The 15,750-nt window shown below is 37.9% G+C and overlaps 1 protein-coding gene across 2 annotated transcripts in view; it reads left to right on the top strand.

Annotated features, from left to right (window-relative positions):
• Positions 1-15,750, top strand: part of ptprn2 (protein tyrosine phosphatase receptor type N2) — a 379,044-nt gene that overhangs the window by 300,380 nt on the left and 62,914 nt on the right. For both annotated transcript variants that reach the window (XM_062021618.1, XM_062021619.1), the window contains exon 13: positions 8,902-9,105. In XM_062021618.1, coding sequence (XP_061877602.1) covers positions 8,902-9,105 — 204 coding nt within the window. The remainder of the gene's footprint in view (positions 1-8,901; positions 9,106-15,750) is intronic.

Raw genomic sequence — 15,750 nt, 5'->3', positions numbered from 1 at the left:
AAAATGACTAATAAAACTCAGTGTGAATATAAATGTATAACATTATCAAACAATTACGTATACAATTGATCATTGCTTTTTTTTATGTACAATTTTCTTTGAAATCATAAGTTAAGCAGATATTTAGCATTTTTATTTTAACAATCTAAAAAAAAATGTAACGATTATTTTGGTAGTCGATTAGTCAACGATTATCGTAACGATTAGTCGACTAAAGCGTACACATGTTTAATGGCTCTAATTCTTCCATCGACTTATTTAAGCAGCTTAAGTTATTTTAGGCATGTGTTTACTAACAACAGGTTGTCCATTTAAAAGAAAGGAAAGGCAAAGTGCAAAAAAACCCCAATTAATCTTGTTTATGTTTTTAAAAAACAGTTAAATAGCAGCAATGAAAGCAAACAACAAAACACAAAACCTAACTTCCTGAAAAAGAAAAGTATTTTGTGATGTTTAAAAAGCTGCACACTGGTATATTGACTATTGATTAACTATTGGCAGTTTTGGAACTCTAATGGAATGTGTAGAATTCTATCTTTGATTAATTCTTAAAATGTTGCCTATTTAATAGATTGTATGTTTAATCTTATGATACCTCCGCATTAGTGCATGTGTGTGTGTGTGTGTGCGCGTGCTCGCGTATCACAGATGTACTTCCATAAAAACAAGGTCCTCTTTGCAAAATGAGCAAGGTATTCCATGTTTTTAACAAGAATAAGAGGAAATATCCTCACGCTTTACAGGTTATCACTGGCCATGTTTTTGCGAGTGACCCACTTCCGCCCGGAAAAACACGAGTGATGACGTCACGACTATTGTCGACAAATATAATTGTCGGCTACACATTTTATTGTAGACATTCATCAAGTAATCGTTGCAGCCCTAATGATAATCTAATATTTGTTGCATTATTAGATAATATTAAAGTAAAAAATATATGCACTTGCATGCAGTACATGCATTTTGAATATGGTAAGAACAAGCACATTTAGTAAGAAAGATTAAGCACTTTATTGACGCACATTATTTCCATACAAAATGATAAAATACAATTTTCGTATACAATCTCGGTTATCGTATGGCCAGTCTCTGTTTTTCTTTGACTGCAAAATAATCCATAATGAGGCCAAAGAAAGTTGAGAGTGCAAGCACTTTTAAAAAAAGGGGGGGTGAGAAACTCTATTGAATTCAAGAAAGAACTTATCGTATTTTTCGGAGTATAAGTCGCTCCGGAGTATAAGTCGCACCGGCCGAAAATGCATAATAAAGAAGGAAAAAAACATATATAAGTCGCATTTTTTGGGGAAATTTGTTTGATAAAACCCAACACCAAGAATAGACATTTGAAAGGCAAATTAAAATAAATAAAGAATAGTGAACAACAGGCTGAATAAGTGTACGTTATATGAGGCATAAATAACCAACTGAGAACGTGCCTGGTATGTTAACGTAACATATTATGGTAAGAGTCATTCAAATAACTATAACATATAGAACATGCTATACGTTTACCAAACAATCTGTCACTCCTAATCGCTAAATCCCATGAAATCTTATACGTCTAGTCTCTTACGTGAATGAGCTAAATAATATTATTTGATATTTTACGCTAATGTGTTAATAATTTCACACATAAGTCGCTCCTGAGTATAAGTTGCAAAATACGGTATATTAAAGCATGAAAACCACTCATCGCCATCTTCACCAACAAGTCTTCAAAAAAAAAAGTGATGTTAAATCCTCATTCATGTGTATTTCATGTTGTTTTCTGCATATAAATCTTAAATCTGAATATACCTGACTGTGGTGCTATAAATGAATTTGTTTGAATATCTTAAATCAGAAAATTATATATAAAATGTGTTTCATTGTGCTGTCAATTGATTAAAAAAAGCTTCAATTTATACTCTGTTGCTTCGAAAAATCGTTTAATAAGTGTGACTAATACAAATTGATCAAATTCGGACCGCATGGAGTGCCCGGAACTTTAAATACGCAAACATAGTTTCCGCACGACCGCGTCAGTAGAGCGCACATGAGAGCGATGGTGTGGGAGATCCTGTGATCTGTGTGGCTGCGAACAGCAACGTATTTTTCATTTTTACCAATGGACATATGTTGATAAAGTAACTATTTTCCCTAAAATATGTATTAAGGCTATAATGTGTGTTTTATCCGATTAATCGAACAAACTAATATATTACTCGATTGCTAAAATAATCAATAGCTGCAAATGATAATTTTAAAAAATGAGATTAATCCCGCTTTTGAATTGTGATTAATAACAATTAATCACAATTATGGTTTAATTCCTTTTGAACATGCATACAGATACAATGTGATACATCATACAATCTACATATTCTCATTTCTCTTTACAACATGTTCGAATAGGAGTAGGAAGAAGCAAAGTTTATACGGTAATTCAGGGGTCACCAACCTTTTTGAAACCAAGAGCTACTTTTTGGGTACTGATTAATGCGAAGGGCTACCAGTTTGATACACACTTAAATAAATTGCCAGAAGTAGCCAATTTGCTCAATTTACCTTTAACTCTATGTTATTATTAATAATTAATGATATTTATCTTTGTGGAAACACTGATCATCTTAATGATTTCTCACAATAAATATATATATATATATAGAAACAGATAAATATCAATATGCAACACTTTATTTTTATATTTTCTCTAAGTGCACATTTTTCAAATTGAACATTTTCAAATGATCACTTCTAAGACAGTTTTGTGAAATCACAATATCCCATTTTAACTAGCTAGCCACTAACATTTAAAAAAAAAATATCATGAATTACTTTGCACCATGTTTGTACAAATAATAACTCATGTAAAATACAAAAGTCAACTCTCAAATTTTTAAATAAATCATGTCACACTTTGAATTGGACACCAAATCTGTTATCTGTTTCTTTGTCAGTTAGAGGGAAGCCTGGCATTGCATAGGTATATGTGTTTAAAAATCCTAAACTCATTTTTAAGGTTGTATTTTTTCTCTAAAATTGTCTTTCTGAAAGTTATAAGAAGCAAAGTAAAAAAATAAATGAATTTATTTAAACAAGTGAAGACCAAGTCTTTAAAATATTTTCTTGGATTTTCAAATTCTATTTGAGTTTTGTCTCTCTTAGAATGAAAAATGTCGCGCAAAGCGAGACCAGCTTGCTAGTAAATACATACAATTTTAAAAATAGAGGCAGCTCACTGGTAAGTGCTGCTATTTGAGCTATTTTTAGAACAGGCCAGCGGGCTACTCATCTGGTCCTTACGGGCTACCTGGTGCCCGCGGGCACCGCGTTGGTGACCCCTGCGGTAATTGATTTAAATGTGCTTTAAAAACGAGCCTGATATTTTGTCACCAATTTAAATGAAAAAAAAATGGTTCACTTGAATTTATTTGCTCAAACCTTGCTAACATATTTGGGATACCATCAGGGTGTATTTTGAAACTGTGTGTTTGCACTGACCTGTACCATAACCCTTCGCCACTTTCAGGCAAACATATTATATATATTGAAAGGGTAAAAGAAAACACATTTTTGTGTGTAATAATAGATGATAAAATAAACTGGAAATCTCATGTAAAAAATATACAACATAAAGTAGCAAGAAACACGCCAATAATGAATTAAGCAAAACATGTGCTAAACCAAAAATCACTTTATATTCTTTACTGCTCACTAGTGTTACCATATCTGAGTTATTGTGTAGAAATATGGGGAAACAACTACAAATGTGCACTTCATTCACCAACGGTGTTAAAAAAAGATCAATTAGAATAATACATAATGTTGGATACAGACAACATACAAACCCTTTATTTATTGAATCACAAATATTGAAATTCAACGATTTGGTACATTTGCAAGCAGCTAAAATTATACACAAAGCAAACTATAACCTGCTACTCAAGAATGTACAACAATTCTTCTCAACAAAAATGTAGAAATATAACCTTAGAGGAAAATCTAATTTAAAACATTTGTATGCACATACAACACTTAAAACCTTTGGCATATCAGTATGTGGAATTAAATTATGGAATGGATTAAGCAGAGAAATCAAACAAAGCACCAATATCCATCCATCCGTCCATTTTCTACCACTTGTCCCGTTCGGGGTCGCGGGGGTGCTGGAGCCTATCTCAGCTGCATTCGGGCGGAAGGCGGGGTACACCCTGGACAAGTCGCCACCTCATCACAGGGCCAAAGCACCAATATGATCCTGTTTAAGAGACTGTTCAAACTACAAGTGTTCACAAAGTACATAGAACAAGAATTATGATGAACATCTTGAACTTTTTTAGATAAAGATTATTTATGTATTTAATATTTGTTGACTTACTATGGTATATTATTTATTTATTCACTGTTCTGTTACAGAGAACAAGGAAATGGGATAAAATTGCTATGGTATGAAAAGGGGTACGATTAAATAAACTCTGCTTCTTCCTACTCCTTTTTGGACGTGCTGTAATGAAACAACTGGAAATACAACTAATCGATTAAATCGATTAAAATCGATTATTAAAATAGTTGCCGATTAATTTAGTCATCGATTCGTTGGATCTATGCTATGCGCATGCGCAGTTTTGTTTTGTTTTTATAAAAAAAAATGTTTTCTTTTTTTTTTTATAAACCTTTATTTATAAGCTGCAACATTTAGAAACAGCTGAGAAACAATAATCAAAATAAGTATGGTAAGTATTTTTCAAATAAAATACTGGATAGGATAGAAATGTAGTTTGTCTCCTTTATCCGATTATTAATCGATTAATCGAAGTAATAATCGACAGATTAATCGATTACCAAATTAATCGTTAGTTGCAGCCCTAATCGTATGCATGTTCCAAATAAACTGAAACTGAATGAGCTGAACAATCTGCAGTCAGGTTCAAAATTAATTGAGTGATTAATCTGCATTCATACATGATTAATGAGATGCGATTAATCGTTAAATTTGACATTGTTTTGTATGTCTTTTTTTCGGTTTTGAAACGGATTACTAACAACAACTGAAGTCCGACTGTAGTTTGTTTTACATTTAATTGGGTTTTTTTCTACTTAATGTGAAGTCTTTCTGCTCTGCAACAAGAAGACCAAAGACCATCTATAATCCGTAGTTAAGTTATTGATGTTAAAAGCACTTAAACATGTCTAGTAGCTTCCCGGGTGCTGTCGAGTTCTCAAAAGGTCCCTGGCATGGAGGACTACCAGAGTCCTGATCCTTAACTGACTTGCGTCAGTCCCAGCATCGCGTGGCGCTTTGCTCTGCAGAGTTGTAGAGCAGCCCCATGAATTATGAGATGGACTCGGATGTTGCCCGAAGGCCGGCGCCCAGGGCGCTCTAATCATTAAAAGTCTTGACGGCGGGAAAGCGGCTCCAAGACTGGGCTTGGCGGGCCCCGTGCCCCTGAGGGAAATATCACGTTGATAGATCAGCAGATAGCATGTGCTCTTCTGACGCCTCGCTCTTATTGAGCATGGAAATAAACTGTCGAGGAAATGACTTGAACGGATAAGAAAACGGGGACATTTTGTTTCTAATGGGGACACTATCACGTACATCAGCTGTCCCCAAACTTTTTGACCAGGGGGAGTGTAAGGTTAGAAAAAAATTATATGTATATATATAAAATCCCCTGAAGAGCAGGTAAACCTGCAAAAAAGGCTTGTAGGGATGAAATAGCCTCTGTGTTCTTTCCTGACCTAACGTATATTCCGCTCTACCCCGGTATTGAGCACTGTATAACGCAGGCCTGGGCAATTATTTTGACTCGGGGGCCAAATTTAGAGAAAAAAATGTGTCTGGGGGCCGGTACATCTATTTTTAGGAAAACTAACATAAAACCTCACAATAAAGTCTGATTGAATGCTAAAAATGTTATGACAGACCGCCTTAAGAACGGAATGGAATTTTTAATTTTTCTATGAACGATAAAACCCTGAATATTGACAACATATGAACGTCACAACCCCTCTCAATTGACATATTTTACAATCAAGCCAAATGCAACAAAAATGCAACAAACACATATATCTGATATACTGTATCACTAAGCTTTAGAACTTTCTTGTAAAAATCTCCTTCCGCGTCTGTCCCTGACACCCACATTTCAGACTAGCCGCTCTGGAAACACTCTGTGGAAACGCTCCCCACCCACACTGCTTGATGTTTCGTCTGACCTGCTGTGACGTAGATTACCATAGTCACTAGTAGGGTTGTACGGTATACGGGTATTAGTATAGTACCGCGATACTAATGAATCATATTTGGTACCATACCGCCTCTGAAAAGTACCGGTCCGCCACACCCTAAGATTTTTTGTTAAAATAAAGCCAATAATGCAATTTTTTCTGGTCCCCTTTATTTAGAAATATATCGAAAAGTACCGAAAAGTATCTAAATAACATTGGCATCAGGACAACACTAGTCACTAAAATATCATGCAAAAGCGCAGATTCCAACCATTGAAATACGTTGTGTAGTTCAAGACTTATGGTAATTTGAAAACATCACTGCACATCATAATGGCAGCTACACTTTCCATCTTAAAGGTCTAAAAAAATGACTTGAGAATGTCCGGTGGGCCAGATGTGGCCCCCGGGCCTTAATTTGCCCAGGTCTGGTATAACGGATAAACCACAGAAACCTCAACTATATATATATATACTGTATATATATATATATACTATATATATACATATATATATATATATATATATATATATATATATATATATATATATATATATATATATATATATATATATATATATACATCTGTCTCATTGCAGATTAGACAAATTGCCTTTTCCTTACACTGAAAAAAAAAAGTCATATGTCCACTGATGTTTAAAAACTCTACACTCTGAGTCTATTTTACGTTTCCCCAACGATTTCGCCATTTTTTTCCCTCATGCACTAATTGACTGAAAGCGTAATGACGTCACGTTGTCGATGGGAAAATGCATTTTTAGAAAATGGGATTTGCCAGAGTCAGCTGAGATAGGCTCCAGCACCCCCCGCGACCCCGAAAGGGACAAGCGGCAGAAAATGGATGGATGGATGGATGATTTGACAGAGCGGCTTGGAGACCCAGAGAGTAACAAGCGGTAGAAAATGGATTGATGGACGGGCTAGAAAGGACAGATTAAAAAAAAAAAAAATTACAAAAAAAAAAAAGATATATATGCTTATTTTTTTTACTCGGGACTACCCGCGGCCCAGGTTTTGGACGCTGGCGGGCCAGACCCGGCCCGCCAGCCGTAGTTAGGGGACCCCTGTGATAGAATATACACTCAATGACAACTAACGTAAGATATCCAAATTGCTATTATTAGCTAACAACACCTAAACTAATGCTACCTATGTTCGTAATTACGTCAAATATGATTTGCCAGAGCGGCTAGGAGACCCCGAGAGTAACAAGCGGTAGAAAATGGATTGATGGATGGGCTAGAAAGAACAGATTAAAAAAATTATTATAAAAAAAATAAAAAATAAAAAAATGTTGTTGTTTTTTTTAGTCAGGACTACCCGCAGGCCGGATTTAAGACACTGGCGGGCAGGGTCTGGTGTGCGGCCCGTAGTTTGGGGACCCCTGTGATAGAATATACACTCAATAACAGCTAACGTAAGCTATCCAAATTGCTATTATTAGCTAACAACACCTAAACTAATGTTACCTATGTCCGTAATTACGTCAAATATGATTTGCCAGAGCAGCTAGGAGACCCCGAGAGTAACAAGCGGTAGAAAATGGATTGATGGATGGGCTAGAAAGAACAGATTAAAAAAATTATTATAAAAAAATAAAAACTTTTTTTTTTTTTTTTTTAGTCAGGACTACACACAGGCCGGATTTAAGACACTGGCGGGCAGGGTCTGGTCTGCGGGCCGTAGTTTGGGGGCCCCTGTGATAGAATATACACTCAATAATAGCTAACGTAAGCTATCCAAATTGCTATTATTAGCTAACAACACCTAAATTAATGTTACCTATGTTCGTAATTACGTCAAATATGATTTGCCAGAGCGGCTAGGAGACCCCGAGAGTAACAAGCGGTAGAAAATGGATTGATGGATGGGCGAGACAGATTTAAAAAAAAAAAAATACAAAATACAAAATATATATATATATACCGTATTTTTCGGAGTATAAGTCGCTCCGGAGTATAAGTCGCACCTGCCGAAAATGCATAATAAAGAAGGAAAAAAACATATATAAGTCGCACTGGAGTATAAGTCGCATTTTTGGGGGACATTTATTTGATAAAACCCAACACCAAGAATAGACATTTGAAAGGCAATTTCAAATAAATAAAGAATAGTGAACAACAGGCTGAATAAGTGTACGTTATATGAGGCATAAATAACCAACTGAGAACGTGCCTGGTATGTCAACGTAACATATTATGGTAAGAGTCATTCAGATAACTATAACATATAGAACATGCTATATGTTTACCAAACAATCTGTTACTCCTAATCGCTAAATCCCATGAAATCTTATACGTCTAGTCTCTTACGTGAATGAGCTAAATAATATTATTTGATATTTTATGGTAATGTGTTAATAATTTCACACACAAGTCGCTCCTGAGTATAAGTCGGCCAAACTATGAAAAAAACTGCGACTTATAGTATACATATTTTTTTTTAGTCGGGACTACCCGCGGGCCGGATTTTGGACGCTGGCGGGCAGTATCTGGCCCGCCGGCTGTAGGTTGGGGACCACTGACGTAGATAATGCCGAGTCTGCACAAAAGTCACGAGAAGAGGTGTAAAAAGTGTGGAGAAAATGCAAGGAATGTCCCACGTCTCGTCTTATCCGATTTGAATCGTTGCCCCCTTCATCATGTGACCCGTGCTCGCCCATGCAGGAGCTGTGCCGCCAGCGTATGGCCATCCGGGCGTCGGAGCGCGTGGAGCGTCCGGAGACGCTGCGCCACTCGCGGCTCAACAGCGTGTCGTCCCAGTTCAGCGACGGCCCCGCCGGCAGCCCCTCCACCCGCAGCAGCACCTCCTCCTGGTGCGAGGAGCCCGTCCCGTCCAACATGGACATCTCCACCGGCCACATGATACTGGTGAGTGTTTTCATTGCGGATCTAAGTACCTCCGCTAACGAGCAAACTTGAATCATAAAAAGCTTGTTTTTGGCCTGATTGAAAAGTCAACGGCTAAATGAACCATCATGATACAAATGATGCGGATTTCAGTGGGAAGTCACACACATCTGTTCTAGTGTGTGTGTGCGCGTGTGCGTGTGTGTGTGTGTGTGTGTGTGTGTGTGTGTGTGTGTGTGTGTGTGTGTGTGTGTGTGTGTGTGTGTGTGTGTGTGTGTGTGTGTGTGTGTGTGTGTGTGTGTGTGTGTGTGTGTGTGTGTGTGTGTGTGTGTGTGTGTCTTCTGGCAATGCTGACTTAATGGGGACATCGCTCTGTTTACACCAGGGGTGTCCAAACGTTTTCCACTGAGGGCCGCACACGGAAAAATTAAAGCATGTGGGGGCCATTTTGATATTTTTCATTTTCAAACCATAACAAAATATATGCATTTTTTATTTATTTTACCTTTAGGGGTCCTGGGGACCATAAAGGGTCTCAGTCATTAAAATGTTAAAAATAAGTCAGATTATTATTTTTTTTTAAATTATTTAACGCTTACAGCAAATCTCTATATCAACTTCAAGTTGATATAAAGTAATACAAATTTTAAAAAATGTTTTATGGCTTTTCTGTCAAAAACAACTTAGTTTTTTTATAGTCAAACTGAAATATGCAGTATTTAGTAATTAGAGCCCTAAAAGATCAATAATGCAGGACACCATTGATTTTAATTATTTCATATTTTTGAGTAATCACAGTGAAAAGATAAATAAAAAATCACTAAATATATTTGGGATCCAAAAGGTGCCCCACTCATAAAGTGATACATTTTTATTAGGTTTTTCTTTTACTTTCAACACTTAAGTTACGAGATCAACTTCAGATATATCTGTCGATTTTATGCTGGAACAATTATTTTGTTTGTTTTATGCGCTTTTGTCAAAGAAAACGTTGATGTTTTGACATAAAACATTTTAAAGTGAAATATTTAAAGTAATTGGAGCCCTGAAAATAATTCATTATAACATGGATTTTTTGTCATTATTTTTTTTTTTGAGCAATGGCAAAAAAATGAAAAATTAAGAAAGACCAAAAAAAAAAAACAGCCTGCATGGCAGCTTTTGTGTCAACATTGCAACTTTTTCTCGTTAGATTTCACCTCATTCCACTTTTTTTAATGTTCTTTTTTATTTTTGCAATAACATTTCCAGAATGTGTGGCGGGCCGGTAAACAATTAGCTGCGGGCCGCAAATGGCCCCCGGGCCGCACTTTGGACACCCCTGGTTTACACAGTCACCTTTAAGGGACCTCTGACGGTATGGGGACAAAAAAACAGGTCCCTTAAAGGGAAACCTTTTTAAATGATAGTCAGATCCATTCTGAAGATGCCTAAGTCATTTTTAAGCTTTGGCCCATAAAACATGTATACTGAGAAGTAACCATGTTTAACATCTAATTTGAACTTTTTTTAATTTTTTTAATGGTCCTCAGTAGTCACGTACAAATTTGTGTGAATTATGCAAAAATATTTAAATTTGGTCCCCATGAACCATATAAACTATTTTTCCCCATGGTCCCCAGTAAGAATGATCAGCACATAACTTCATCAACCCAGAGATTTAAAGACGTGTATGAGCTAACTGGGCAGTGGCCATTTTACCTAAAATTTTGTATGCCTCCCCAACCTGTAGAAAGGGTGGTCCCCACAAGTGATGATCAAAAACTTGGTCCCCATTCCAATGATAACCAGTGTGTGTGTGTGTGTGTGTGTGTGTGTGTGTGTGTGTGTGTGTGTGTGTGTGTGTGTGTGTGTGTGTGTGTGTGTGTGTGTGTGTGTACGCACATGGGTGACATATACTACTGGAGAGTGACAATTTAGGACCAGAATTAGCGGGTGGCACGGTAAATAAACATAGGCCAGCAAAATAATGATCTTTATCAGTTTTAAAACTATGTGGATGCGCTGCGGCAAGACTGCGATACCCAAGCAAACATATATTTATGAATAGCATCTCCTCATCCGGAAACAACAACGCCGGAAATGTGTCCCGTGAAAAACCGTCCGACCGGAACTCTAATAACTAAACTTCCTTGGGTGAATAATGTAAACTCACTACACCGGTATGTTTTAGCGCTTTCATGGCGAGTTTACTGACAGATATAAGTAAGAACTTTACACTACTTTATATTAGAAATGGCAACAGCAGAGGATGAATGTCACATAACAAGTAGAGAAAAAACAGAATCTTATCGACTACACTGTCGTCACGGACTACAAAGGCGGAGGCGCGCAATTTTTCAGGACTTATGCAGATCCCAAATACAGATCAGCATGTACCAGAAGGTAAGAAAAGTTGCTTTTGCATAATATTGCGAAACAAAACGCCGGATAATGTCTTACCTTATACACACACCATAATGATACTCCTATGTTGAAGCACATCAAGCGGTGCAGCCTAGACTTATCTCTTATGTTTGACTGCCATCTACTGGTCACACTTTTCATTACACCATGTCCCAAATAAAATTGCTTCGAGGTGGGTAAGCTCAACCAAACGTATTCCTTACATTAAGGCTATATATTAAGGTGCACTGTCGAGTTTTGAAGAAAAAAAGGGATTTTAAGTGCGCCTTATAGTCCGGAAAATACGCATGAAAAATCCCATTTATAATAAAATGTATATATTTTCCCCCAGGCAAGGATCAGCTACCTACTAAAAAAAAAAGGGCTCAGTGACCCATTTCTGGGTCGCGACCCACCAATTGAGAATCCCCGCTCTAATGCACTCCTTTATGTTCTTTCCTCGTTCCCGCGGTACTCTCTCCCTTTATCTCAGCTGTATTGTTTGCTCTCTGCTGTGTCATTTTGTCTCTTTATCATCCTCCCCTCCCGACTGCTGCGGCAAAATAAGACAAGACTTTGGTTTTGATGAGAGCCGGGGCTGCAGAGTGAAATATCATTAGCCGTGTACGATTGTTTTATTTGTTGTCTTTTTTGCGTGGAAAAGCTTTCTTTGCACTCGCACGCACAATGGATTGTTTGAATGTTGCAGCACGTCATTCATTTGAGACGAGCTTGATAAAGGAGACGGATAGATGCCTGGCAGTGTTTCCATTAATGGCGAGCGCATTCATCACCCTGCATGTCTGCCTATTATACGGGGAGGCTGTAATGAATGTGAGTAATGCCGTGTATTGACGCTAATAGATGGCTTTTCTTGCACTCGTCAGGGCTTGTTTGCAGAGGCCCTTTTGAAAACACTGACATAACAAAGCATTTAGCCGCCCGCTAGCAACAAAAGGCGGCCCCGTGAATCATTTCTAGGGGCCCAGCTCTGATTAGCCTTGGCAAATGTGTCAAGGTGAGTGTCTTCACGCCGTGCTTGGCGCACACACGTCCTATAGGTGTTCCTCTTTACATTCCGCCATCATCGCACATCAAGCCATGTGTGTGATTGCCTTCTTATCGCTGATCTCAGGCCTATATTTGCCCCCATCTCATCTCTCTCTCGCTTCTTTGGAGCGCACGCCGCGTGGAGGAGGATGATGAATACGCAGCGTTCTACAGCACACACATCATTTTGAGACTAAAACTGGAACCCTCTGTGTCCCGAGTCATCTCCTTGTTTATTCAGCGTTGTGACACGCCCTCGCTACTCGGTATAGCCTGCTAGCGTAGTCGTTAAATCTGTCAAAATATGGATATAGTCACCCGTGTAGCACGGCAGTGTTTTCAGCACCATGGACAGTGTCCTTTAGTCCACAGATAAAGTGAAATGACAGTACACTCACACACACATTCTTGTATTTCTCACCTTCTTGAGACCTCCGAAAAATGCCTACCTCTTTAGGACCACCCTTTCTAGATATATAAAGATTTGTATTTACAACATTAATAATATATACATACTATGCAAATATCAAAAAGCTTGTTGTGAAATTGTGAGTTGGAATTTCACAAGAAAAAGGTCACAATTTCACAAGAAAAACTTAGAATTTTGGCAGTATTAAAATAAAAGTCGTAATTCTACTCAACGCAAGTCAAAATTTTACAAGGAAAACTGAACATTTTGGCAATTTTATGAAAAGAGTTGTAATTTTACTCGACAAAAGTCACAATTTTATAAGAAAACTTTAAAATTTTGGCAATATATTAATAATAATCTGAATTTTACTTGGCAAAATGATGACAAAAGTCATAATTTTACACACATGTTATTTCATATGTTGACCAGAGGGGGGGGAACACTTTTAAAACCGACACACAGTCAATTTGTCTTTTGGCATCGCTCACGCTAAAAGCTCTCCATTGTGGACATGTGTTATTGATGAGGGAGGGGTTGAAGATGAAGTGCATCGAAAATTTTCCTAGCTTAATTGTCGCGGCCAAGCTTCGCCTTAACCCACTTGGTGCATATCTTTTCTGATCGCCACAAATAAGACAAATACTGCATTGGAATACATATAAGACATAAATAAGACTTAATTTAGGACAAAAATATGCTTTATATACCGTATTTTTCGGACTACAAGGCGCACTTAAAATCCTTTCATTTTCTCAAAACTCGACAGTGCGCCTTATAACCCGGTGCGCCTAATGTACGGAATAATTTTGGTTGTGCTTACCGACCTTGAAGCTATTTTATTTGGTACATGGTGAAATGATAAGTGTGACCACTAGATGGCAGTCACACATAAGAGATACGTGAAGACTGCAATATGATGGCAGTCACAGATACGAGATATGTGTAGACTGCAATATGACTCAAGTAAACAACACCAACATTTTATATGTTCCATTGAAAATATAGAACATTACACACGGCGCTCAAAAATCTATCAAAATGTTTTAGTACGACTTTGGTAAGCTATGAAGCCGCACCGCTTCATGGATTGTACTGTGCTTCAACATAGGGGGAATTATTATGGTGTGTGTATAAGGTAAGACATATTATCTGCCGCTTTGTTTCACAATATTATGCAAAAGAAACTTTTCTTACCTTCTGGCCGATCTGTATTTGGGATCTGCATAAATCCTGAAAATGTGCGCGCGTCCGCCATTGTAGTTCGTGCCAACACCGTAGTCGATAAGCTTCTTCTTTTCTCTATCTTCTTCAGTGCGCCTTATAATCCGATGCGCCTTATATGGTCCGGAAAATACGGTACATAAAAAATCTGCAATGTAGTAAAGTCTCCATATATGGAGCGAGGTGTGTCGAGGGACAACTGTACTACCTTTATTTTGTTAGTACTTTCCTGGTAACCATAAACAAAAGGAGCCTATGTCGCTACAACTTCCCCGCACATTTTGGCCAATTGTTGCCATTTTGGCCATTTGAATTGGCTCCAAAACACAACTGTTGTGCTTCTAGCGCACAGCTGAGCTAACTTGTAACACGGTCACACCACAGTCTTGTAGAGATGACAGCCGGTGGAACGTGGAGCTGTCCCCCAGCGTAGGGCAGTAAGGACAGGGAATGTGTGCTCCTGTAAACTTAAAGTTAAAGTACCAATGATTGTCACACACACACTAGGTGTGGTGAAATTTGTCCTCTGCATTTGACCCATCCCCTTGTTCCCCCCCTGGGGGGTGAGGGGAGCAGTGGGCAGCAGCGGTGCCGCGCCCGGGAATCATTTTTGGTGATTTAACTCCCAATTCCAACCCTTGATGCCGAGTGTCAAGCAGGGAGGTAATGGATCCCATTTTTATAGTCTTTGGTATGCCTCGGCCGGGGTTTGAACTCACAACCTACAGATCTCAGGGCGGACACTCTAACCACTAGGCCACTGAGTAGGACGCAGAATTGAAAAAAAAAAAAAAAATTCTTGTTTCAAGCATACAAATCTGCCAAGGGTTAAGCAAAAATGTCTTACCTTGAATTATTTTCTAGAATTTCTCCTTTGAGTTTAAGAATAAATTGACTAGGTCTAAGGCCTCTGTTTACACTGCACAACACATTTTTTGCCCTCAACTGACAAAGACCTGATTTTTTTTGCCAGTCTAAAGAGCTTCAAAACCGATCTTTTGGTATCAGATTCAGGCCACGTAAGGAGGTAGTCCAAACCTGATCTTTTCAAATGTGACTTTAGTCTAAACGCAATGAATCAGATCAAGAATCAGAAGTACTGTATTAATCCCGAGGGGAAATTGAGATTTTCAACACAATCCCATTCTAGATTAGACAAACATTACAGGGAGACAGAAATAGGATCGCTGACGGGTTTGCCAACTTCTGGCGCCCCTTACAGAAAAAAGTTGAGAAACAGGTAAACGCTGGGGAGGGAGGGGGAGAGTGAAAAAAAATTAAGTCAAAGGCTGGACTCCAGAGAAAAAAAACTCATAGCCATAGCACACATAAACATTGATTGATTGAAACTTTTATTAGTAGATTGCACAGTGCAGTACATATTTCGTACAATTGACCACTAAATGGTAACACCTGAATAAGTTTTTCAACTTGTTTAAGTCGGGGTCCACTTAAATTGATTCATGATACAGATATATACTATCATCATAATAGTCATTACACAAGATAATCATCAGAGTATATACATTGAATTATTTACATTATTTACAATCCGGGATGTGGGATGTGGAGGGGGGTGGGGGGTTAGGATTGGTTGG

The sequence above is a fragment of the Entelurus aequoreus genome, linkage group LG15 (genome assembly GCF_033978785.1).
Source record: "Entelurus aequoreus isolate RoL-2023_Sb linkage group LG15, RoL_Eaeq_v1.1, whole genome shotgun sequence".
Classification (NCBI taxonomy): domain Eukaryota; kingdom Metazoa; phylum Chordata; class Actinopteri; order Syngnathiformes; family Syngnathidae; genus Entelurus; species Entelurus aequoreus.
This window is presented reverse-complemented; position numbering and strand designations above follow the sequence as displayed.